This window comes from Mustelus asterias, chromosome 7 (genome assembly GCF_964213995.1).
Source record: "Mustelus asterias chromosome 7, sMusAst1.hap1.1, whole genome shotgun sequence".
Classification (NCBI taxonomy): Eukaryota; Metazoa; Chordata; class Chondrichthyes; order Carcharhiniformes; family Triakidae; genus Mustelus; species Mustelus asterias.
Genome location: NC_135807.1, coordinates 70,697,927 through 70,723,138, shown reverse-complemented (window position 1 = coordinate 70,723,138; position 25,212 = coordinate 70,697,927). Strand labels below are relative to the sequence as shown.

The 25,212-nt window shown below is 42.6% G+C and overlaps 1 protein-coding gene across 5 annotated transcripts in view; it reads right to left on the bottom strand.

Moving 5' to 3' along the window:
* The window catches only part of chd7 (chromodomain helicase DNA binding protein 7), a 250,095-nt gene that overhangs the window by 160,935 nt on the left and 63,948 nt on the right, over nucleotides 1-25,212 (bottom strand). For all 5 annotated transcript variants that reach the window (XM_078216215.1, XM_078216216.1, XM_078216213.1 and 2 more), the window contains exon 3: nucleotides 8,761-9,107. In XM_078216215.1, coding sequence (XP_078072341.1) covers nucleotides 8,761-9,107 — 347 coding nt within the window. The remainder of the gene's footprint in view (nucleotides 1-8,760; nucleotides 9,108-25,212) is intronic.

Sequence of the window (25,212 nt, the reverse complement as noted above, 5' to 3'; positions counted from 1 at the left end):
GGCTCTGTATTGGGACCTCCGCTGTTTGTGATTTATATAAACGATCTGGAAGAAGGTGTAACTGGGGTGATCAGTAAGTTTGCGGACGACACGAAAATGGCTGGACTTGCAGATAGTGAGGAACATTGTCAGAGGCTACAGAAGGATATAGATAGGCTGGAAATTTGGGCAAAGAAATGGCAGATGGAGTTCAATCCAGATAAATGCCAAGTGATGCATTTTGGTAGAACTAACGTAGGGGGGAGCTATACGATAAATGGCAGAACCATAAAGGGTGTAGATACGCAGAGGGACCTGGGTGTGCAAGTCCACAGATCCTTGAAGGTGACGTCTCAGGTGGAGAAGGTAGTGAATAAGGCATATGGCATGCTTGCCTTTATAGGACGGGGCACAGAGTATAAAAGTTGGGGTCTGATGTTGCAGTTGTATAGAACGTTGGTTCGGCCGCATTTGGAATACTGCGCCCAGTTCTGGTCGCCACACTACCAGAAGGATGTGGAGGCTTTAGAGAGAGTGCAGAGGAGGTTTACCAGGATGTTGCCTGGTATGGAAGGGCTTAGCTATGAGGAGAGATTGGGTAAACTGGGGTTGTTCTCACTGGAAAGACGGAGGATGAGGGGTGACCTAATAGAGATGTATAAAATTATGAAAGGCATAGATAGGGTGAACGGTGAGAAGCTTTTTCCCAGGTCGGTGGTGACGTTCACGAGGGGTCATAGGTTCAAGGTGAGGGGGGGTGGGGGGGGAGGTTTAACACGGATATCAGAAGGGCGTATTTTACACAGAGGGTGGTGGGGGCCTGGAATGCGCTGCCGGGCAAGGTGGTGGAGGCGGACACACTTGGAGCGTTTAAGACTTATCTAGATAGCCACATGAATGGAGTGGGAATGGAGGGATACAAAAGAATGGTCTAGTTTGGACCAGGGAGCGGCGCAGGCTTGGAGGGCCGAAGGGCCTGTTCCTGTGCTGTATTGTTCTTTGTAAATTATGTTTAGTCTGGGTCACTTAGCATACAGCTCATTCTGCTCAGTCAGTTAAGTCAAACTGAAAAATCATTACTCCATTATTTATTACAGGTATCTTTGTGACAGGGACAATGTACTTCCCATAAAGCCAACCAATGGATTTTAAACTGTGGACTTGAATTCATTAGAAAATGCTGATAGGAAAAGTAGGTGATAATACAAAAAAAAATACTGCTGCCAGTGAGTCTGCACGCTAATACAGTGGGATGTGGTATGTGTTCAGTTCTCTTAATGGTGACATTCCAATCTCAGCTAGGCCATCTGTTGCAGAGGTTTCCCAACAGGAAGGAAAAGGAAAAAATGATGTGGTCAACTCAATACTCGCACACACAAAGATATCTCAATAAGGAAATTATGCATTCTGTAGCCGGCATTGGTTCTGTGGAAACATCCATTGTAACCGTGAAAAATATAAAACATCACAATGAACATCACTCATACTCTTGCATTTAAGACATCAGTTCTGGATTACAACAAGCATAATAAAGTGGTTAGGTTCTTAAACATGAGCCAGCATATAATTTTGAGTCCATTACATGATTTTTACACCCATTGATTGAGATCCTGACACAATTAGCCAAGCCACAATCACATGATTTAATTTTCACAGACTAACTTGTTTGATCGAAGAAAATTCATGACCACCAAAAATGTGTATAGAAAGTTACTTCTGAAAGTTATCGAAGCACATATATAGCCAATATTAAATGCACTGTAAGACCATTGTAGGTTGACTACTCAGGTTTTCTAACCATTAGAACTATTGTGGCCAAACCACAGCTAAGATCCAGACCACTTTCAATTTAATACGCTTGTCCAACTACTCTGCCCCTAAGCTCCCAACTGTTGACTACATATGCCATCTGTTTACTTTGAGTCGAGTTAGCATTTTGAAATGGCAACTGTGATTGTTCCTGCTATAAATGTGTGGAGAAGAGAAGTCGTGTTGTACAGCTGAGTGGGAATGATTGTCCCTGCTACAACTGTATGGAGGACATGTTGTACAGTGGAGTGGCAATCTCCATACAAGGGTATGTGTATCAGAGAAACAGGACAAGAGATGGGTTTACGCAGCGATGGCACTATGAGACCCAGGGGTGTGAAATAAAAAACAGACCTGAAGCAAGAAAGCAGAGGAACTAGGGTAAACTAGCAGACAGGCAAAGAAAAAATAGTTCAGAACAGGAACAGGCCCTTTGGCCCACTAAATCTGTGACGACATAGATGTCTTTCTAATCTAATATTTTCTTGCCCCTACGTGGTCCATATTCCTCTATTCCCTGCTTATTCATGTATCTAACCAAATGTCTCGAATGCTGTTAAAGAATCTGCTTCCACCATCTTCTCTGGCAGCTCGTTCCAGACAGTTACCACCTCTGGAAAAAAAACTTGCCCCTTACATCCCTTTTAAACTTTTCCCCCTCTCACTTTCAACCTACACCCCTGAGTAATTGACCCTGGGAAAAGATCTCACTATCCACTGTATCCAAGCCTGTCATAACCTTGTAAACCTCTATCAGGTCTTCCCCCCCCCCCCCCGCTCACCCTCCAACACTCCAATGAAAACAATCCAAGTTTGTTCAACCTTTCTTCATAGTCCATATCCTCCAAACCAGACAATATCCTGGTAAATCTCTTCTGCACCGACATCCTTCCAGTAATACGGCAACCAGAATTGTACACAATACTCCAAATGTGGCCAAACAAAGCCTTATATACAGCTGCAGCATGATTTTCCAATTCCTGGTTGACTACCAGAAAGCAAAGAGTGGGAGTAAATGGGTATTTTTCTGGTTGGCGATCAGTGACTAGTGGTGTGCCTCAGGGATCAGTGTTGGGGCCGCAATTGTTTGCGATTTACATAGATGATTTGGAGTTGGGGACCAAGTGTAGTGTGTCAAAATTCGCAGATGACACTAAGATGGGTGGAAGAGCAAGTGTGCAGAGGACGCTGAAAGTCTGCAAAGGGATATAGATAATCAGAGTGAGTGGGTGAGGGTCTGGCAGATGGAGTACAATATTGGTAAATGTGAGGTCATCCATTTTGGTAGGAACAGCAGGAAAATGGATTATTATTTAAATGGTAAAAAATTGCTACATGCTGCTGTGCAGAGGGACCTGGGTGTCCTTGTGCAGGAATCTCAAGGAGTTGGTTTGCAGGTGCAGCAGGTAATTAAGGCGGCAAATGGAATTTTGTCCTTCATTGCTAGAGGGATGGAGTTTAAAAACAGCGAGATTATGTTGCTGCTGTATAAGGTGTTGGTGAGCCCACACCTGGAGTACTCAAGGAGTATACTGTATATACTCCTTGAGTATATACTCAAGGATATACTTGAGAAAGTATATCCTTTCTCAAGGATGTCTCAAGTATCCTTGAGAAAGGATATACTGGCACTGGACGGGGTGCAGAGGAGATTCACTAGATTGATTCTGGAGTTGAGGGGGTTGGCTTATGAGGAGAGACTGAGTAGACTGGGACTATACTCATTGGAATTCAGAAGAATGAGGGGAGATCTTATAGGAACAAGGTTATGAAGGGAATAGATAAGATAGAAGCAGGGAAGTTGTTTCCACTGGCGGGTGAAACTAAAACTAGGGGGCATAGCCTCAAAATAAGGGGAAGCAGATTTAGGACTGAGTTGAGGAGGAACTTCTTCACACAAAGGGTTGTGAATCTGTGGAATTCCCTGCCCAGTGAAACAGTTGAGGCTACCTCATTGAATGTTTTTAAGGCAAGGATAGATAAATTTTTGAAGAGTCAAGAAATTAAGGGTTATGGTGAGCGGGTGGGTAAGTGGAGCTGAGTCCACAAAAAGATCATCAGCCATGATCTTATTGAATGGCGGAGGAGGCTCGAGGGGCCAGATGGACTACTCCTGCTCCTAGTTCTTATGTTCTATACTCAATGCCCCGACCGATGAAGGCCTTCTTGAACACCTTGTCCACCTGAGTTGCCACCCTCAGGGAACTGTGGATCTGCACACCTGGATCTCTCTCTATGCCAATAATTCTAAGGGCTCTACCATTTACTGTATGCTTTCCTTCTGCAGTAGACCTTCCAAATCACATCACCTCACATTTGTCCAGGTTAAATCCTATCCGCCATCTTTGAGCCCAGGTTTCCAGCCGATTTATATCCTGCTGTGTCCTCTGACAATCCTCCTCACTATCTGCTACTCTCTCAATTTTTGTATCATCTGCAGATTTACTAATCAGACCATCTACATTTTTCTTCAAATCATATATATAAGATTCCAGCACTGATCCTTGTGGAACACCACTCTTCAGTTAGAAAAGTACCCTTCCACTGCTGCCACTCTGCTTTTTATGCCCAAGCCAGTTTTGTATCAATCTTACCAGCTCACCTCGGATCCCGTTTAACTTCACCTTCTGTATCGGCCTGCCATGAGGAACCTTATCAAAGGCTTTACTGAAGTCCATGTATACAACATCCACTGCCCTGTCCTGGTCAATTTTTCTTGTCACTTCCTCGAAGAACTCAATCCCGTTTGAGACCCAACCACCCATTCACAAAACCATGTTGCCTATCACTAATAAGCCTATTCTCCTCTTCCTGTACATCCTCTCCCTAAGAATCTTCTCCAACAATTTCCCCACCACTGATGCAACGCTCACAGGCCTGTAATTTCCCAGATTGTCTCTTCTGCCCTTCTTAAACAGAGGAACAATGTCAGCTACTCTCCAATCCTTTGATACCTTGGCCGTGGCTAAAAAGGATACAAAGATTTTGGCCAAAGCCTTAGCAATTTCTTCCCTTCTTTCTCTCAGTATTCTGGGATAGAACCTATCTGGCCCTGGGGACCTGTCCACATTATAGTTTTTCAAAACCTCCAATACCTCCTCCCTTTTTATCTCAACATGTCCCAGAATGTCAACATCCTCCTTTCTAAACTCCCCATTCACATCCTTCTCCTTTGTGAATACTGATGCAAAGCACTTGTTACACTCCGCACCCACCTCATCTGGCTCCAAATAAATTCCCTGCACTGTGCTCGAGTGGACCCACCTTTTCTTTACCTACCTTCTTCATCCTTACATATGCGTAAAAAGCCTTGGGGATTCTCCTTAATCCTGACTGCCAAGAACATTTCATGGCCTTTTAGCCCTCCCAAATCCATGTTTCAGCTCTTTCCTGCTCTCTTTGTATTCAAGAGCCTTATCTGTTTTCAATTTCCTGAAATTTATTTATGTCTTCTCCTCGTTTTTCACTAGGTCACAATCTCTCTTGCCATCCAGGATTCCCGAATCTTGCCATCTTTATCCTTCATTTTATACTTGTCCTGAATTGTTAACTGACTTAAAAAAAACTCCAACATATTGGATGTAGATTTACCCTCAGCCACCCCCAGTTTACATTCCCTAGCTCCTGCCTAATACAGTTGTAGTTAGCCTTCCCCCAGTTTAGTTTCACTCTGGGACTACTTCTATCCTTTTCTAAAGTATCTTGAAATGTATAGAATTGTGATCACTGTTCTCAAAATGGTCCCCCACTGAGACAACAATCACCTGTTCGGGCTACTTTCCCAGAATCAGGTCATAGAGGTTTACAGCATGGAACAGGCCCTTCTCTAAGCTAGCTCCTTCCTGGGTTGGACTATCTACACATTGCCTCAAGAAGCACTCTTGGACACACTGAACAAACTCTGCCCCGTCCAAACCCCGGCACTCATGGAATCCCAGTCTCCGTTTGGGCAGTTAAAATCGCCCATCACTACAACCCTGTTGTTTTTATATCTTCCCATCATCTGCTGACATATCACTTCCTCCACTTCACGCTAGCTGTCGGGAGGTCTGTAGTACAACCCGAACAGTGTGACTGCACCACTCCTGTTCCTGAGTTCTACCCATATGGCCTCACTGCATGATCCCACCAAGGTGTTCTCCCTCTGTATAGCTGCAACATTCTCTCTAATCAGTAAAGCAACACCCCCACCTCTTTTGTCACCCTCTATTCACCTGAAGCATTTAAATCATGGAATGCTAAGCTACCAGTCCTGCCCTTCTTTCATCCAAGTCTCCGCAATTGCCACAACATCATACTTCCATGTAATAATCCAAGCTTTAAGTTCATCCCCTTACTTGTCATACTCCTTGCATTAAAGCAAACACATCTCAGACCATATGTCCTATCATATTTTGTACACTCTCCCTGTGTTTTATTTCTCTTCGGGTGGCACAGTGATTAGTATCTTGCCTATATAGGATTCCAGACTCACAGTGCCCTCGGGGCATTTAGCAATAGGCAGGAAAAACCTTGCCAGCGTCATCCATATTCAAATGCCGAGCAAGTTAGGGAAGAAATTTGGTGGACAGAAAAGGAAAGTCAAAAGAGGAAATATAGTCAAAGTAACAGAGGAGACAACAAGGGTAGTTTTTATTGATTTTAAATTTATGAAGACAGTACCTCCCCTGTGGTCAATGTTCAACTCCAAACTGGAATAATGCAATCTGTAAGCTCTACTCTAGTCTATGCCCTACTCTGACAAGCACATGGCACTGGTGAGATTACTACCTTTGAGGTCTTACTTCTTAGTTTAACTGCTAACTTCCTAAATTCAGCTTGTAGGACCTCATCCCGTTCTTTACCTATAACGTTGGTGCCTATATGCACCACGACAGCTGGCTGTTCACCCTCCCCCTGCAGAATGCCCTGCAGCTGCTCCGAGACGTCCTTGATCCTTGCACCAGGGAGGCAACATACCATCCTGGAGTCTCGTTTGCATCTGCAGAAATGCCCGTCCATTCCCCTTGCAACTGAATCCCCTATCACTACAGCTCTGCCACCCTTTTTCCTGCCCTCCTGTGCAACAGAGCAAGCCATGAACTTGGCTGCTGCCACCTTACCCCTGCAAAAACATTTGCAACTATGATTAGCAAATACAAGCTGGCTTTGATGTCATTTTGACCTCGAGTTTAAAGAGCACATAGGGGATGCCCGTTAGGACAACACATTGGCAGGTTGTTCAGAATCTCTTTTCTACCTGTAGGGTTTCTGGATATGTGACCTGCATTCCCCTCAAATTCAAAAGTTTATTCTGCTACATTGTTGAGTCCTGCCACATCACGTTAGATTGTGGCATACAGCAATGCAGCTCGAATGCCAGAGTTTAAATTTCCTAGACAAGTACAAATTTTATTGCTAGATGTTTTCCAGAGCATCAACAAGCTTGGCCAAATTATGTGAAAGGAAAGGATCTAACTTAAAAATGTTAAACTCACTAACATTTTTTCTAACTACTTTGAACAGGTGGATACTGTATTTTCAATTTATTTAAGCTATTAGGCATATGTATCAACATGTACAAAATTTTATGTAAAGTACATCTGCCTTAATTAATTTAAGTAGTTCTGAGTCACTTTTATTCCAATTATTTATGAGATGACATATCTTTACTGGCATTTATCCAAAGGTGCTTAGTTGAAGCATTTTCTATTCCATGGTGAGAGTTACAGATGAGGAATCGGGAATAGAAATCAATGATGCCTGATAACTGTATATTTTCAGATTAGCTCCTGAAATGTCAACTGGTCTGTAAAGTAGGTATGCATTTGGCTTGTACAACATTCATATTTTAGATACACATTTCCTTGATTATTAATTTAAATACTTTGAAAGTTCAGAACATTCATTGTACTCTATACAATAACTGGAAAAGCATTGATTAATGTTTTTTCAATTCCCTAGAACTATGTTGGATCTTCAAAGGTCTGTCAGAAGAAAAAAACAAGTAAAATTTCATTCCTGCAACAAACTTTCAACGAGTAATTTATTAATCATGAAAATCATGATTTTGTCAGATTCAAAAGCAATTTAATCACATGATCCAGCGCACAGTTCTGCAGATATCTAGTTTAAATTATAATAGCTTTCAGGTAACTAGTTAACTTGAGTACTCAAAGATGATCAACATGCAAATTAATCATACAAAGGCAAAAGAACCTTCAGATCATGTGTTTTATCCCCACATTGCTTCAAGCACAGTAACAGAATCACTTCAATAAATGTACAAAGCTGAACGGATATCTTTACAGTACGTAGCAGCGACAGGTGGTCAAAACTTACCTTCACTGTTAAAAGTACTATTTACCTCTTTATAAATACTGGAGATCAATAGCAACAAATTAGAGAATCCACTTTCTGAAACTGCAACTCATACATAACTTAACATAAGTGAATCTGAATTTTATGCAGTCTTTCCCCCTGTCTGCCTGCCACCTACTCCTCCCCCACCCCCTCCCCACAAACTGTTGCATTTGTATATAGCTTTGACTATATTGATCTACCGATAGTATTAAGGTATCAATCTGAAAACACTAACTTATTGAGAAGAGGTTGTTCATCATAACTGTGACTTTCTGGCACTTTATTAATATCAGCTTATTTGAAACTTTTCATTGGGCCAGGGTTAATTCCCTTTTGGGTATCAAATTTATATTAAAATGTTTGACTTTCCAGAGTTATGTTGCTTCAGCAGCTTTCAGCTCTGGCAACTCTATGCAATGCTGAATTATTTACATGGGGTATTATTTTACATCTGTCATCTTATATTTGTAAAAAAAAACTAATCAGTGGTTGGAGCAACACTTCTCCATGAAGCATACACCAAAAACATTTCTCAAACAGCCTCGGGATCATGATGACAAAAATGCAGTAGTTCAATATTGACTAAGCAAAAATTCCAATGCTGTGATCAAACAAATGACATGTTTCTACCTTGCATTCTTGTTGCTTTTGATTTTAGTTGCTGTTGACTTGGGTTTTTTTTCCTTCGTTTCTTTGGGCTCCTTGGGGTCTTTCTTTTCTTTTGGTTTTTTCTTCTTTTTCTTTTTCTCTTCAGTTGAACCATCCATGGCAGTGCTAGAGATCACCAGTTGATCAATCACCTTGGGAATATTTTGCTCACCACGAGCTTTTGCTTTAGCAATGGCCTCAGCCACAATGCGATTGGCCTTCTCTTGCATGCGCTGTTGGTCCAGTGACTTCTGTCGCTCTTCTCCACTTGCTAATTGAGAATTCTGTCCACTAATCTGCGTCATGTCTGACGGAGTATTTGAAAGAGACTAGAAGGAGGAAGAAATATATATTTTAAAAGAATTGCACAATCAAAATAATTTAGCATCATTACAATGCCAGCATCATTTTCAATTAAGTAGCACAAAATCTTTTCATTTCACAACAGAAACTTCTGCCCAATTGTTAAACCAGGTGTAATCACCAATATAATGCAACAGACTAAAAGACCATAATTGTTCGTTGAGACACATTCAATTTACATTCTATTAAAAAACCAAGCTTTTTTCAACCTCCCAATTATCACTAATACAGAATATTTTACATGCTTGACATTAACTATCATCTTAGAGCCCAAAGAAGTAGGGGAGATCCTAAATGAATACTTTGCGTCGGTATTCACAAAGGAGAGGGATGTGTTGACTGGGAGTGTCTCGGAGGGGAGTGATGAACCGTTAGAGAAAAATCTCCATTACAAGGGAGGAAGTGTTAGGTTTTTTAGAGAATATAAAGACTGACAAATCCCCAGGGCCTGATGGAATCTATCCAAGGCTGCTCAGGGAGACGAGAGATGAAATCGCTGGGCCTCTGTCACAAATCTTTGTCTCGTCACTGGACACAGGTGAGGTCCCAGAGGATTGGAGGATAGCTAATGTGGTCCCGTTATTTAAGAAGGGCAAGAAGGATAACCCGGGAAATTATAGGCCGGTGAGCTTGACGTCCGTGGTAGGGAAGTTGTTGGAGAGGATTCTCAGAGATAGGATGCTCAGAGATAGGATGTATGCGCATTTAGAAAGGAATAAACTCATTAACGATAGTCAGCATGGTTTTGTGAGAGGGAGGTCATGCCTCACTAACCTGGTGGAGTTTTTTGAAGAAGTGACTAGAATGGTTGACGAGGGAAGGGCCGTGGATGTCGTCTATATGGACTTTAGTAAAGCGTTTGACAAAGTCCCTCATGGTAGGTTGGTGCAAAAGGTTGGATTTCATGGGATAAAGGGGAAGGTGGCTAGATGGGTGGAGAACTGGCTTGGTCACAGAAGACAGAGGGTGGTAGTGGAAGGGTCTTTTTCCGGCTGGAGGCCTGTGCAGAGTGGTGTTCCGCAGGGCTCTGTATTGAAACCTCTGCTGTTTGTGATTTATATAAACGATCTGGAAGAAGGTGTAACTGGGGTGATCAGTAAGTTTGCAGACGACACTAAATTGGCTGGACTTGCAGATAGTGAGGAACATTGTCAGAGGCTGCAGATGGACATAGATAGGCTGGAAATTTGGGCAAAGAAATGGCAGATGGAGTTCAATCCAGATAAATGCCAAGTGATGCATTTTGGTAGAGCTAACGTACGGGGGAGCTATACGATAAATGGCAGAACCATAAAGGGTGTAGATACGCAGAGGGACCTGGGTGTGCAAGTCCACAGATCCTTGAAGGTGACATCACAGGTGGAGGTGGTGGTGAAGAAGGCATATGGCATGCTTGCCTTTATAGGACGGGGCATAGAGTATAAAAGTTGGGGTCTAATGTTGCAGTTGTATAGAACGTTGGTTCGGCCGCATTTGGAATACTGCGTCCAGTTCTGGTCGCCACACTACCAGAAGGACGTGGAGGCTTTAGAGTGCAGAGGAGGTTTACCAGGAAGTTGCCTGGTATGGAGGGGATTAGTTATGAGGAGAGATTGGGTAAACTGGGGTTGTTCTCACTGGAAAGATGGAGGATGTGGGGCGACCTAATAGAGGTATATAAAATTATGAAGGGCATAGATAGGGTGAACGGTGTGAAGCTTTTTCCCAGGTCGGTGGGGGAGAGAGAGAGAGAGGTTTTACACGGATATCAGGAGGACGTATTTTACATAGAGGGTGGTGGGGGCTGGAATGCGCTGCCAGGCAAGGTGGTGGAGGCGGGCACACTGGGAACGTTTAAGACTTATCGAGATAGCCACATGAATGGAGTGGGAATGGAGGGATACAAAAGAGTGGTCTAGTTTGGACCAGGGAGCGGCGCAGGCTTGGAGGGCCGAAGGGTCTGTTCCTGTGCTGTATTGTTCTTTGTACCAATCCAGTGCAAAAACATGCAGAACATCTGATTTTGATATCTTCTGGTGGTTTGACATTATCAGTGTGGCCGAGTCTCACTGATAGCCCTGCACATCAGCTGTTGTCATCTGTATAGCAACAATTTACATTTTTTTTAAAAATCAAAGGAGCCATATTTCATTGTGTTCTAAATATTCTTTCTTCTCCTGAAAGTTTGAAACATCCTGATCCATGGCTCCACAAGCTGTCAGTAGTCCACCTGCACTTCTCACACACACCTTCAACTCAAAAATGCTTCAAAAGGGCAGACAAGATACAGATCAAGAATGGGAGGACAGCAAGGAGAGGCAACCAAATGCATCATTACAGAAGGAAGATTTACAGCTTTTGAAAGTAAGGAAACTGCAGTAAGGGGGCAACATTCAAGAAATGTCAGAGGTAATAGCGGATGCATTAGTGGTTATTTATCAAAATTCGTTGGATTCTGGGGTAGTGCCGGTGGATTGGAAAACGGCTAATGTTACGCCGCTGTTTAAAAAAGGAAATAGACAAAAGGCGGGTAACTACAGGCCGGTTAGCTTAACGTCTGTAGTTGGGAAAATGCTGGAATCAATCATTAAAGAAGAAATAGCAGGCCATCTGGATAAGAATGGTTCGATTAAGCAGACACAGCATGGATTCATGAGAGGAAAGTTGTGCTTGACGAACCTGTTGGATTTTTATGAAGATGTGACTAGTGCGGTTGACGGAGGGGATGCGGTGGATGCGGTGTTTTTGGATTTCCAAAAGGCGTTTGATAAGGTGCCTCACAAAAGGTTGCTGAAGAAGATTGGGCCACACGGAGTTGGGGGTAGGGTGTTAGCGTGGATTGGGGATTGGCTATCTGACAGGAAGCAGAGAGTCGGAATAAATGGGTGCCTTTCTGGTTGGAAGATGGTAACTAGTGGCGTGCCGCAGGGATCGGTACTGGGGCCTCAACTATTTGCCATTTATATAGACGATCTGGAGGAGGGGACTGAGTGTAGGGTAACAAAGTTTGCAGACGACACAAAGATAAGTGGAAAAGTGAATCGTGTGGAGGGTGTAGAAGGTCTGCAGAGAGATTTGGACAGGCTGAGTGAGTGGGCGAGGATCTGGCAGATGGAGTATAACGTTAACAAATGCGAGGTTATTCACTTTGGAAGAAATAATAGCAAATTGGATTATCTAAATGGAAAGAAATTACAACATGCTGCTGTGCAGAGGGACCTGGGGGTCCTTGTGCATGAGATGCAAAAGCCCAGTCTGCAGGTGCAACAGGTGATCAAGAAGGCAAATGGGATGTTGGCCTATATCGCAAGGGGGATAGAATATAAAAGCAGAGATGTCTTGCTGCATCTGTACAGGGCATTGGTGAGGCCGCAGCTGGAATACTGTGTGCAGTATTGGTCCCTTTATTTGCGGAAGGATATATTGGCCTTGGAGGGAGTGCAGAGAAGGTTCACCAGGTTGATACCAGAGATGAGGGGTGTTGATTATGAGGAGAGACTGAGCAGATTGGGTTTGTATTCGTTGGAATTTAGAAGGCTGAGGGGGGATCTTATAGAGACCTATAAGATAATGAAGGGACTGGATAGGGTAGAGATGGAGACATTCTTTCCACTTAGAAAGGAAACTAGAACTAGAGGGCACAGCCTCAAAATAAAGGGGGGTCAGTTTAGGACAGCGTTGAGGAGGAACTTCTTCTCTCAGAGGTGAATCTCTGGAATTCTCTGCCCACTGAAGTGGTGGAGGCTACCTCATTGAATATGTTTAAATCACAGATAGATGGATTCCTGATCGGTAAGGGAATTAGGGGTTATAGGGATCAGGTGGGTAAGTGGAACTGATCCACTTCAGATCAGCCATGATCTTATTGAATGGCGGGGCTAGATGGCCTACTCCTGCTCCTATTTCTTATGTTCTTATGTTCTTATTATGAGCAGATGTGTTAGAAGTTAGAATAGGAATGGGCAATAGTACTGAAGGGGAGGAGGAATAGTCCCCACGAGCACATTGGCATAGAATATCACTGACCGCGAGTGCTTGCTGCAAGATGAAAACCATATTAGGGCAATCCAAATATGTTACAAAAATACTACTGGTTCGACTACGGGACAAACAAACCGAAGGCTTAAGTTCAAATCTCATCTTGGCAAGTTGAGAAAACAAATTCAATAAATCTTGGAATTTGAGAGTTGGCAACAGGTAAAGTTACCAGATTATCATAAAAAGCCCAACGGGTTCATTAATGTCCTTTAGGGTAGGGATTACCCCTCTGAGTAATCTTGCCTATATAGGATTCCAGACTCAGTGCCCTCGGGGCATTTAGCAATAGGCAGGAAAAACCTTGCCAGCATCATCCATATTCAAAGGACAAATGCCGAGCAAGTTAGGGAAGAAATTTGGTGGACAGAAAAGGAAAGTCAAAGAGGAAATAGAGTCAAAGTAACAGAGGAGACAAGAGGGGTAGTTTTTATTGATTTTAAATTTATGATGACAGTACCCCCCCAGTGGTCAATGTTCAACTCCAAACTGGAATAATGCAATCTGTAAGCTCGACTCTAGTCTATGCAAAGTTACATTTATAAAAGCAACTTCAAATGTTACAAAATATCCCAATAAATGAGGAAAAGCTCTTAGGCGGCAAACAGCTCTGTAAACTAGGGTTAAGTCAGCTGAAAGCTCTTATGAATAGCGAAATGGAGAGGTGATGCACAGGTTAGAATTAGAGAAAATGTTCTCAGACCAAAATATACTGGAGTTATCGGGGGTGGCATAAGACTGTGTGCATGAGGAAATGGGTTTTGAATTTGTTTATTGAGTGATAGAGAGCTAATGAGAGTCAACTAGGATTTAGTGCACAAAATGATGTGGATGGGACTTCGATAGACAGCGAGAACAGTGTTAAGAGAAATCAAGCTTGGAATTGACAAAAAACGCTACATTAGATTTTAGGTTTCATTAGGAATGACAGAGAAGGGTTTCCTAAATGGGCTTCAAGAGCAGCGGGGAGGGTAGGTGGCGTGAGCAGACTATTTAGTTGGTGGGGAAGTGCGCCACAAAGTGAGCCTCTGAGCAGGAACTACAGTGTGGCAAGGGGAGAATGGGATCACCAGCATGAGGGTTGAGGGTTTGTCTGTGTGCATGCGCGCAGGCAGGGGACGGGCGGGCATGCGTGCGGGCGAAGCCCGATTGCACACAGGGGGATACAAGGAGAAAAGAGTGGCGTGAGCGAGCGAGCGAGAACACGCACCCAAAAGGAGCAGCATCACTCCTCCAGTCCTTAAAATAACTTTTAAATTACAATAAACGTATACATGTAAGAAACAGAGAAGATTTCTATCAATTATGATTTTGTATGTTTGTAGCTAATGTACAGAAAACAATATTTTGGTGGTTTAACTCGTCGACCCAATAAGAATGCTTCTCAGGGCTCTGTTTGTACTCTTGCGAGGTCAAAAGGCTGAATAAGGTTGGAAAACTCTGACAGAGGGTAGGAGAGTAATACTACAGTGGTGGAAGTAAGGTATCTTGGCAGAAGCCAGTTAGAAGTTTATAGCTCAGTTCGGATTTATTTCATTTCAAGTACATCTTGAATTTAAAATTCACAGATAATATATTTCATCATTTGTTTAGGACTTTCAGAAATGTCACACTTCAGAAATTAACAAGTAAAGTTGTGGACATGCATTCAACAAGGTACACATATTGCAAAAATCTTCCCTACATCAACCAACAGCCAACATTTTGTGGCTGCCTATTCAAACTCATGCTGCTTTTTGACTATTTACTAGCAATACAGAGGAGAGTGAGTTAAGGAGGTCAGAACTGAAACAATTCTTTTCTCATTAGAGTCTTATTCATAATTTTTCCAGTGAGAGGGGCAGTTAGATATAACACTTGGCGCGAATGGGATCAAAGGTTATGGGGAAAAAGCAGGATTAGGCTATTGAGTTGGATGATCAGCCAGTAATGAAGGGCGGAGCAGGCTCAAAGACCAAATAGCCGCCTCCTGCTCCTATCTTCTATGTTTCTATAAATTCCATGCTCACATTTGCATGTGGGGTCAATCCACCATGTTGATATGCAATGTTGTATTGCTACAATTTTAAGGGGAAAATCTGCTATTGGAGATCTAGTTTCCTGTCAGATTATGAAACAGATTGCAGAAATGCAAGTAGTTTTGAAGACAAAAAGTACTTGGTAAATGAGAAGATGGCTAAAGGCCAACAAGCTGAGGATGCTAGATCCAGTCATCTCTAATACGACATTGTGAGTTCTTCAGTCACTTCCTGTAATCAGCCAAATGGTAAAGTCTCCTTTAGCACCATTTTATTTTTTGCCAATTTCTGCTGCCTAATAGTGCAGGTAGTTCCTATTTGTAGTGCAAGAAGCTTTTCCACAAACCATTCTGCTTCATGACAGTTTAGCTGTTGGCATCTATTACAGGGAAATCCCTAAATTTAAGTAATTTCCTGCTTAGGAATTGCCAAAGACTGCACATACTCTCAAAAGTTGGTTCAGTGTGATTTGTTATCTTGGTGCACAATGTGACTGAAGTAACAGATCACATCACTGGATAATTTTAAAGTTTGTGGTCAAAACAAACATGGAAAAATGTACACCAAAGTAATGTTTTCACTGGCATTCAGCAGATTCAATAGTTGCAGCTCTGAAAATTGCTTCATCACACAAAGCATTCCATATCCCTCTAATTTCTAAACTTCAGAAAGTAATTGACCTCTGGAATCTGTTCGACAAGAACAAAATTCAACAGGAATTGCTTCAAACTATAGGCAAAAAACTTGCACTAGGATTACCCCATCACAACCATAATAAGGCGGCTTAAAAATGAACCCTCAATATATGGCCTCTGGATTCCATTTACAGGAAAAGCTGATAATAGAAGTAAATGTTAAAACATCATTCTTTGTTCTGCATGTCCCCCAAGTATTGGAAGAAAAAATTAAAATTTGTTCTGTTCTTTTATCATCACAATGATCTAAATATTAAGCAATTTTCAGACCATGTCTATTTTATTGTAATCAAAATGCCCATGAGACAAAAATTTGAATCTAATTTAATCCTCTAATCTGCCTGTAACAGATATTTGGGAAGAACCAAGGGTAAAAACAAGTTTCCCACACTTGTGCAAGTACATTTTAAAATTTTAAATTGAACGGTGTAACATAAATCAGACCCTACATTAGGATTGACACTTGAAATCCCAAAACTATCTAAACCTTTCTCCACAGGTTTCACCAATTTGAAATTTGGATGAAAATTCTTACTCAATTATTCTATAGCAAAATCTTTATTAACCTGCATGCGCAGGGAAAGGATGGTGTCAGTTCAAAAATGCCGATTAATGGAAAGCTCATTTACCAATGGAATGCTTGCATCATGAACTCAGCAAGTACTCAGGAAGTAAAGATCAGCATGCTTTTCACTTCTATTCTTCAACAGCGCATTAAAACATTAAAAGTATTGGATAATACAGTATACAGCTTTGTAATTACTTCCAGTTGGTAAAGTGATGAGTCGTATTCGGGGACATCAAAACTTCTGGTTAGCAGAGAACTCCAGTTGGTAGAGTGCCGGATAACTCACTGTAGTAGAACTTCCACAATTCCAAACAGTAACTGTCAACAGTGGTGAAAGAGCAGAGAACCACAAATATACCCACTGTTACAATTCAGGCAACTGTCCAACATTGCTCATTCTCTCAAAGTCAGCTTCCATAAGCAAGAGTGTAATTCTTATAAATCAAAACATGACTTTATGCAGCAAATATCTGGAGCGATAAGCCTCATTGTGAACAATGATTCCTTATATCATTCAGAAAAGAACAAATATGGGGAGGTCACTGCACATTCAGATCTCTCTAGACTAGAGGGAAAACACCTTACATTTACTGAAAGCACAATTATATAGCAGGAATAAATCAGATTTGATAGGAACACATTTAACTTTTACTGATACATAAAACAGATTTGCATTCCAACATACAAGGATCCTGAAAAATAATTTTAACTGTTTGCAATCATGGGTGCTGATAACACAATGATTCTAACATGCAGTACAGGCAAGTGGACTGCTTGAGCAGAGGATGAACTCATGAAAGTTCGTTACATTTATACCTAACTTCAGGTAGTTTCTACTTGTAAAACTGTCAAACAAAATCAGAAAAACATAATATAACATTAATGAATAATTGCATACACTTGCAATGTTCAGGAAATACTGATACTTAATAACCTGTCTCACCACACAAACATGATTGGCTACATTTTCCATGCCCCCACTGGGGGAAGGAGTGGGCAAATGTAAAACAGGATACGTGACCACTCCTCCACCTTCCCATCCATCCTCGAGCTTAACACTCATAACATGAGATCAGCAGCCCACCTGCCACATTTAAATAATCAAGGGTCAACTGAACTTGTTAACAAGCCAACTAATCCAGATAATCCACTGCCCACACAGTGGGGCTGGATGTGGGCAGTTGGACAGGAGTAGACTGGCAGTTTTTGTTAAAAGATTTTTTAATAAAACAGGGTGGGAATGAAGGTGGATTTTAACTTTTGAGTGTTGCCCTTTGCACATCGGAGTACATACCCTCAAAGATAGCACTCCCAACTCTCCAAAACCCACCACCCCCACCCTCTCTTTCATAAGCTGCCCAAACCCTCGCTCAATACCCGAGACCTATCTTATTCCGGGATCCATTTGGCCTTGTTCTTGGGACTGGTTGCAGTCCAGACAACATGCAATAATGCGGTCTTGGCACTGATGGCCAATTGAATTGACTGGCAGCTCCCAAGAGAAAGAAATCCTTTTTAGTGAGGGGTGGAAGTCCCACTGTCAGGCAATTTAGCCCGTTTGTTATGGCTGACATGGAGGGGGAAGGTAAGGGCAAGACATCTGCAACCCCGCCACCCCCGTAATATGGAGTTCAATGTCTCCTTCTCGGATTGTTTGATCTCATTATCAGTCAGGCCTGCTTTCACAGCCTGACACTTCTTAACAGTTCATGTTAATCAATATGCTACCAGCCAGTGTGAAGTTTGAAGAATTTCAAAAACTAATATCCAATTTAAAATGCACGCCTAAATATGAAATACAATAACTAATTCAAAACTGGAAAGTTCTTGCTCCCTCAGAATCACTTAGCTTGACTTGCAAAATTTACATCCAACTGTTTTGTATGAATTAATGTTTGAACAAAGCAACTCTTAGATAAACAGTTCCAATGTAAACTGAAGTTTCATTTGCACTGACGTGAAAAAAGTTGCAAATGAAAAAAAAAATCAAGTTGCAAGGTGAGTGCAATTTCCTGTAAACAACTGTTTAGGTGATGATAACTGCACTTCAAACTGTGTAAACCACTCAAAACAAGAGACAAGAGTAGCATTGTGCAAAGTGAAACAAATACCCTCTTCCTTTCAGTGGTTAAATATGTAGAGCAAAGCAGCATTTGGTGAACAAAGGGCAGATTATCCAGATTATATATGGTCATCCTTGGCTGTCCATCAGTTTGAGGACAACATACTCATGCTCAGATTCTGCCAACGTGTCTTCCCATATGACTGAACAGACCAATTCTTGATCCACACATCTCTGGGAACATTAGGCAGGATGTCCTAACAGATAGAGAGATCAGCGTGCAGGATTTCCTCCCTTTCTTTTCGCTCTCTGCCTCAACATTATGACTCAAAATGTGATGCAATTTAATGGAGAAGATGTAATAGTCATAAACGTCAATGCTGCCATATTTCAAGGAAAGCTTCAGAGTATCTTTGAAACATTTCCTTTGTCCTGTCTGAAACTTTGGCCATTCTAGACTTCAGAAAACAGGACCTGGCAGGAGAGACTTTTCAGCCATCTGGACATTATCCAGTCTGTCGAACTTGATTTTTCAAGAGTTTTGCTTGAAAACATTTGGATTGGGCTTCAAGAGGACACGAGCATTTGTTCAATAGTCCTCTCATTAAACCATTGCTGATGTAACCTCTCTTCTCCATTACGTGTCACTGGTGCACAACCCAGATCTCACTGCCGTACAGGAGAGGCGACAGTAACTCTTTATATCAGGTAATTGTTGTCAAACTGAACATGGAAGACTAAGCTGACACAGTTGATCCAGTGTTCGATCTCATCAATGGTGGCCTGTTGACAAGAAGTGGCTGCAAAGGTATGGGAACTGCTCAACATGTGTCAGAGTCCCTCCTTCAACATGTATGGGAGGTGAAATGCTTAACCAACCAAATCTGTATACAATTGCTTGGAGTCATGATATAAACAAAAACTCACCAGTTTTGAAGACCTCAACTGGAACAACATGGACAGAGGAGAAAACTGTGCATGGAGCCGGAGGAAATGGGTGAGATATTAAATGAGTACTTTGCGTCAGTATTCACCAAAGAGAAGGACTTGGTGGATGATGAGTCTGGGGAAGGGTGTGCAGATAGTTTGGGTCATGTTGAAATCAAAAAGGAGGTATTGAGGGTCTTGAGAAACATCAAGATAAAGTCGCTAGGGCCTGATGGGATATGCCCCAGGTTACTGATAGAGGCAAGGGAGGAAATTGCTGGGGCCTTGAGAGGAATCTTTGTATCCTCACTGGCTACAGGGCAGGTACAGTAAGAAGTTTAACAACACCAGGTTAAAGTCCAATAGGTTTATTTGGTAGCAAAATCCACAAGCTTTCGGAGCGCTGCCCCTTCTTCAGGTGAGTGGGAATTCTGTTCACAAACAGGGCATATAAAGACACAAACTCAATTTACAGAATAATGGTTGGAATGTGAATACTTACAGCTAATCAAGTCTCAAAGGTACAAACAATGTGAGTGGAGAGAGCATTAAGACAGGTTAAAGAGATGTGCATTGTCTCCAGACAGGACAGCCAGTGAGACTCTGCAAGTCCAGGCAAGCTGTAGAGATTGCAGATAGTGTGACATGAACCCAATATCCCGGTTGAGGCCGTCCTCATGTGTGCGGAACTTGGCTATCAGTTTCTGCTCAGCGACTCTGCGCCGTCGTGTGTCGTGAGGGCCGCCTTGGAGAACGCTGACCCGAATATCCGTGACCGCTGAAGTGCTCCCCAACAGGAAGAGAACAGTCTTGCCTGGTGATTGTCGAGCGGTGTTCATTCATCCGTTGTCGCAGCGCCTGCATGGTTTCCCCAATGTACCATGCCTCGGGACATCCTTTCCCGCAGCGTATCAGGTAGACAACGTTGGCCGAGTTGCAAGAGTATGTACCATGTACCTGGTGGATGGTGTTTTCGCATGAGATGATGGCATCTGTGTCGATGATCCGGCACATCCCAGGTCAGAGCAGGTCCCAGAAGATTGGAGAATAGCCAATGTTGTTCCTTTGTTTAAGAAGGGCAGCAATGTTAATCCAGGTAATTACAGGCCAGTGAGCCTTACGTCAGTGGTAGGGGTTTGATTAGTAAGTTTGCGGACGACACAAAGTTTGGTGGAATTGCGGACAGCGATGAGGACTGTCAGAGGATACAACAGGATATAGATCGGTTGGAGACTTGGGCAGAGAGATGGCAGATGGAGCTTAATCCGGACAAATGTGAGGTAATGCATTTTGGAAGGTCTAATACAGATGGGAAATATACAGTAAATGGCAGAAGCCTTAAGAGTATTGACAAGCAGAGGGATCTGGGTGTACAGGTACATAGGTCACTGAAAGTGGCAACACAGGTGGAGAAGGTAGTCAAGAAGGCATATGGCATGCTTGCCTTCATTGGCCAGGACATTGAGTTTAAAAATTGGCAAGTCATGTTGCAACTTTATAGAATCTTAGTTAGGCCGCACTTGGAATATAGTGTTCAATTCTGGTCACCACACTACCAGAAGGATGTGGAGGCTTTGGAGGGAACAGAAAAGATTTACTAGGATGTTGGCTGGTATGGAGGGCATTAGCTATGAAGAGGGGTTAGAAAATCTTGGTTAGTTCTCACTGGAACGACGGAGGTTGAGGGGTGATCTGATAGAAGTCTACAAGATTATGAGGGGCATGGACAGAGTGGATAGTCAGAAACTTTTTCCTAGGGTGGGTCAATTATCAGGGGGCATAGGTTTAAGGTGCGAGGGGCAAGGTTTAAAGGAAATGTATGAGGCAAGTTTTTTTTTTACACAGAGGATGGTGGGTGCCTGGAACTCGCTGCTGGGGGAGGTAGTGGAACCAGATACGATAGCAACTATTATGGGGCATCTTGACAAATATATGAATAAGATGGGAATAGAGGGATGTGGTCCCCGGAAGGATAGGGGGTTTTAGTTCAGTTGGGCAGCATGGTTGGTGCAGACTTGGAGGGCGGAAGGGCCTGTTCCTGTGTTATAATTTTCTTTGTTTAACATCTGGAACTGCAGGTTGTTAGTCATCTGTTTCCCATCGATGGTGGTTCATACATGAATTCTACCACAAGTTACAGGGGATAGACTGGAAATATCAGCTGCTACTGTGGATTTACAATGAGGAGAGGTTGAAAATGTTCTTTTCAATATTGACATCCTTAAGACATGCATTACCTTGTGAGTAATGGAGGTTTGGTCCATTTCATCTTGGTCTATAAATGGCCCTCGTGACTTCAAATAAGCTTTGCATATCATGATGGACAGCATGTTGTTGGATCTCTCAGGTTTTCTCTTCCTAACACATCCTTCATCTTTATTTCTCGAGGGCTTTATAGAGCTTTGAACTGCTGAAATGCTGCCTTCTTGACTTGTGACCGTAGACTGTTCTACTAGGCAATGAAGGCTCCCATTTTTTGTTCTTGGAAGTTACAAATTTTAGCATCATTTTCATTGAATAAGTCTTGGCGATGACTATGCTTGAACCTAACGAGCTGGAAAACAGCAGCATAGTTCGGCTGACTTCATTTGACCCCATGGAGGCTGCTCTTCTCTAACTTTTGGGCATTATGATGCCCCTGTGCTATGTGGATGTTCATCACCAATCAGACATCTAACATCTGTTCAGCAGGCATGAATCGAGTGATATAATCAACATGAAGATCTTTGATTTGCACAATGATGTCATGCAGGGGGTGCCAATGCTTTGATCTAGGATGTCTCCGTGTGGTTTTGTATTTGCCCTTCTGTGGAAGACAGTTATTATGAGAATAAGGTCATGCTGAGCACACTATCAGGAGGATACCATTTGCATTAGCTTTTCCCACCTGTTTGTTCTAATGGTTCCCGCTCCTGATAGAGGACTCAGTCAACCATTGTATTTAAGTCCCTCAGGAGATGATCTTTTCTTCTTTTGGGATGTGTGGATTTCCCAACGTCAGCTAGAACTTTTCCTTAACATCTTCATCAGAGCCAATGACCAGTCATATGCGCTGATAATGTTGGCACATTCACAGAACCATAGAAACCCTACAGTGCAGAAAGAGACCATTTGGCCCATCGAGTCTGCACCGACCACAATCCCACCCAGGCCCTACCCCCATATCCCCATATTGATTACAGCTGAGCTGCAGGTGAACAACCATGGGTCTTCCATTTATACAATTGGATGATTCTGGCAATGCTTCTGAGATCCTATGCCTGATGGCAAAATCATCTTTGTGGACACAAGAGATACGGGGGTCACTGTCAGACTTTTCTTTCCAGTAGAAGGTGTATCCCCCTGCTTGGTCCTTCAGCTGTCCCTCCAAGGGAAGGCACATCTCACTGAGGGCAGTGATGTTAATTTGGCATCTTGATAGCTCGTGATATGACTGTAATTCTTCTTTCCACCAGTCACTTGAAATTATAATTACAAACTTTTAAGCTTTTTTGACCACAAAGATGGTGGTCATGCGGCATGTGGTTTCCCAGCCAGGGTGAAGAGGAATGGCCTATTTCAGCCCCCTAGCTGCCTCCCTATTCTGTGTGAGCACAGGATATCCTAAAGCAGGACAGTTCAGTCACAGATGCTGCTGTCCAAAGAGATGTCTGTTATCCAACAACCGTTGTGCATCTGTTGCTTGTGCAAAAGAATGGATGATTCAGTTATCTACAGATTATGAAAATTAAGGTGCTGGCAAATTCAGTTGAAGAAATATGGGAGGGATTTTTTTTCTGGTTAATGGAAATGGGTAAATGTTATAACTTTGGGTTTTAGTCACTGATCTTGTCAACCTCTCAGCTGTTGCTATATTGTACCAATTGGCTTTCTACAACTTGGCTATTTATATTAACAGGTTTTTATGTTTTTCAGCGAGCATTTCATTTTGGGTTTTCACGTCTTACCAGCTTTTCACAGCGAGGGTGCCAATGCTGGAGAACACAGCACGGCTAATTTAGGCACTGAACAACAGTAATCATGAGCTAACACTTAGCTGGACATAGAATAAAGTTCCCTTTAATGTTGTCACCAGCTTTAGACTATTGGTACCAATTTTAGTGACAACCTTCTGTCACATCCGACAATGATTTGCGTCTTGGTGCTCAACTCGTGTACTCCAGTGTCTCTCAGGAGCTCCACACTGTCATGGCAATCCCTGCTGCAATTGCTGCAACTGAAGACAGTGGGTTGAGGTGCAGGGGTTGCTAGCTTTTATATTCTCCGGGTTCTCCTCTTGGCCAGCTGAGCTTTCTGTTTTGTCTCGCCTCTTTCAATGCCCCTCCAGAAAGTCAGCCTCAAGCTCATGGTTGTCGACGACTGTCTCCCAGTTGTCAATGTCTTTATATCTTGCTTTCAGGTGTCCTTGTAACAGATGTATGAATGCTCAGCAGTTCAGGGCTCAGTGGCCAGTTCACCATTTGGAAGGTCTTTGGATGTATTGCATCATCTATCCAATGAACGTAGCTCTCAATCAAGTTGCTTTTATACAGCTTAGACATAACAGCTGCAGCTTTTACAAAGTGTGTATTGATTTCAGCATTAAGAGACAGGTTACAAGTGGTTATGGAATCTATATATGTGAAGTTATCACCAATCTCCAACATTGTATTGTCAATACCAACATCACGACAATATGGCAACACCTTCCTCATGCCGATGGTCAGACCAAACTCCTTGAGGCATGACAGAGCCTTTATTTGCCGCTGAAGCTGTTGCTCAGTATGGATTCCTGATCCTGGAACCACTGGCAAAGAGCAACTCCCTGATGACTTGGCACACTTTTCCCTTGGATCTCAGATGGGCAGGCGGAATAGATTTCCATCAGTTCTGGTATGCGTGGACACACCTTTTGAGATGAACTGAAAGGCATGTGGTGGCAGCAGCAAGAGATTATTCTAAAGAGGTTTTTACCAGAATGTAACCTGTTTGATCCCACTGCATTCGAAAAGAGTTCTAATATTGCCCTATCATGGCTGATCTTACTCAGCATTTTGTCATGGAAAGAGGAGATCATATTGAGCAGCTTCGACATACAGCCAATTTTCTCCAGCAGCTTAAATAGGCGCTCTCCACCCATGTGGTTTAATGCATTGGTGAGATTGAAGGTGGCAATATATAGCAGTCTCCTTTGTTAACAATGTTTCTCTTGTAGCTACTAGACTGAAAATCATACCGATTATGGATCTTCTAGTTCTGAAACCACACTGGTATTTGGGATAGATGCGTTCAGCAAGGATCTGCAGTCTGATAAAGTAAACATGGATGAATATTTGTGTCTAACTGCTCAGCAGGGAGATGCCTTGATAATTGTTGCAATGGCTGTGCTTGCCCTTGTTTTTGCATAGCTTTTGTCATGCATATCCTGAGGTACCCTCCAGCAGAGATAGAGAAGTTTCTGCAAATGCTGCAGGTTTCCTGCGCTTGATGAGTTCAGGTAGTATAGCGTCAATACCTGGAGCTTTGCCAATTGCAAGCAGGTTAACGGCTTTGCAAGTTCTTCTACTGCGGGTTCGATATCCAGCTCTTCCTTGAAAGAGGAGCACTCTATGATGTCCTCGGTGACCACGTACCCCACTGAGGAGAACTCAAGGTAGTCCCACCCATCTCTCCAACTGTTTATTGCAGTCGATGATTACTTGCACTGTCTTTGTTCTCAATGGACCTATTGCCTTTTTGATCCCATCATATATGCTCCTAGCATTCCGTGTCGAAGCATAGCATTATCAATAAAACTAACATGTTATT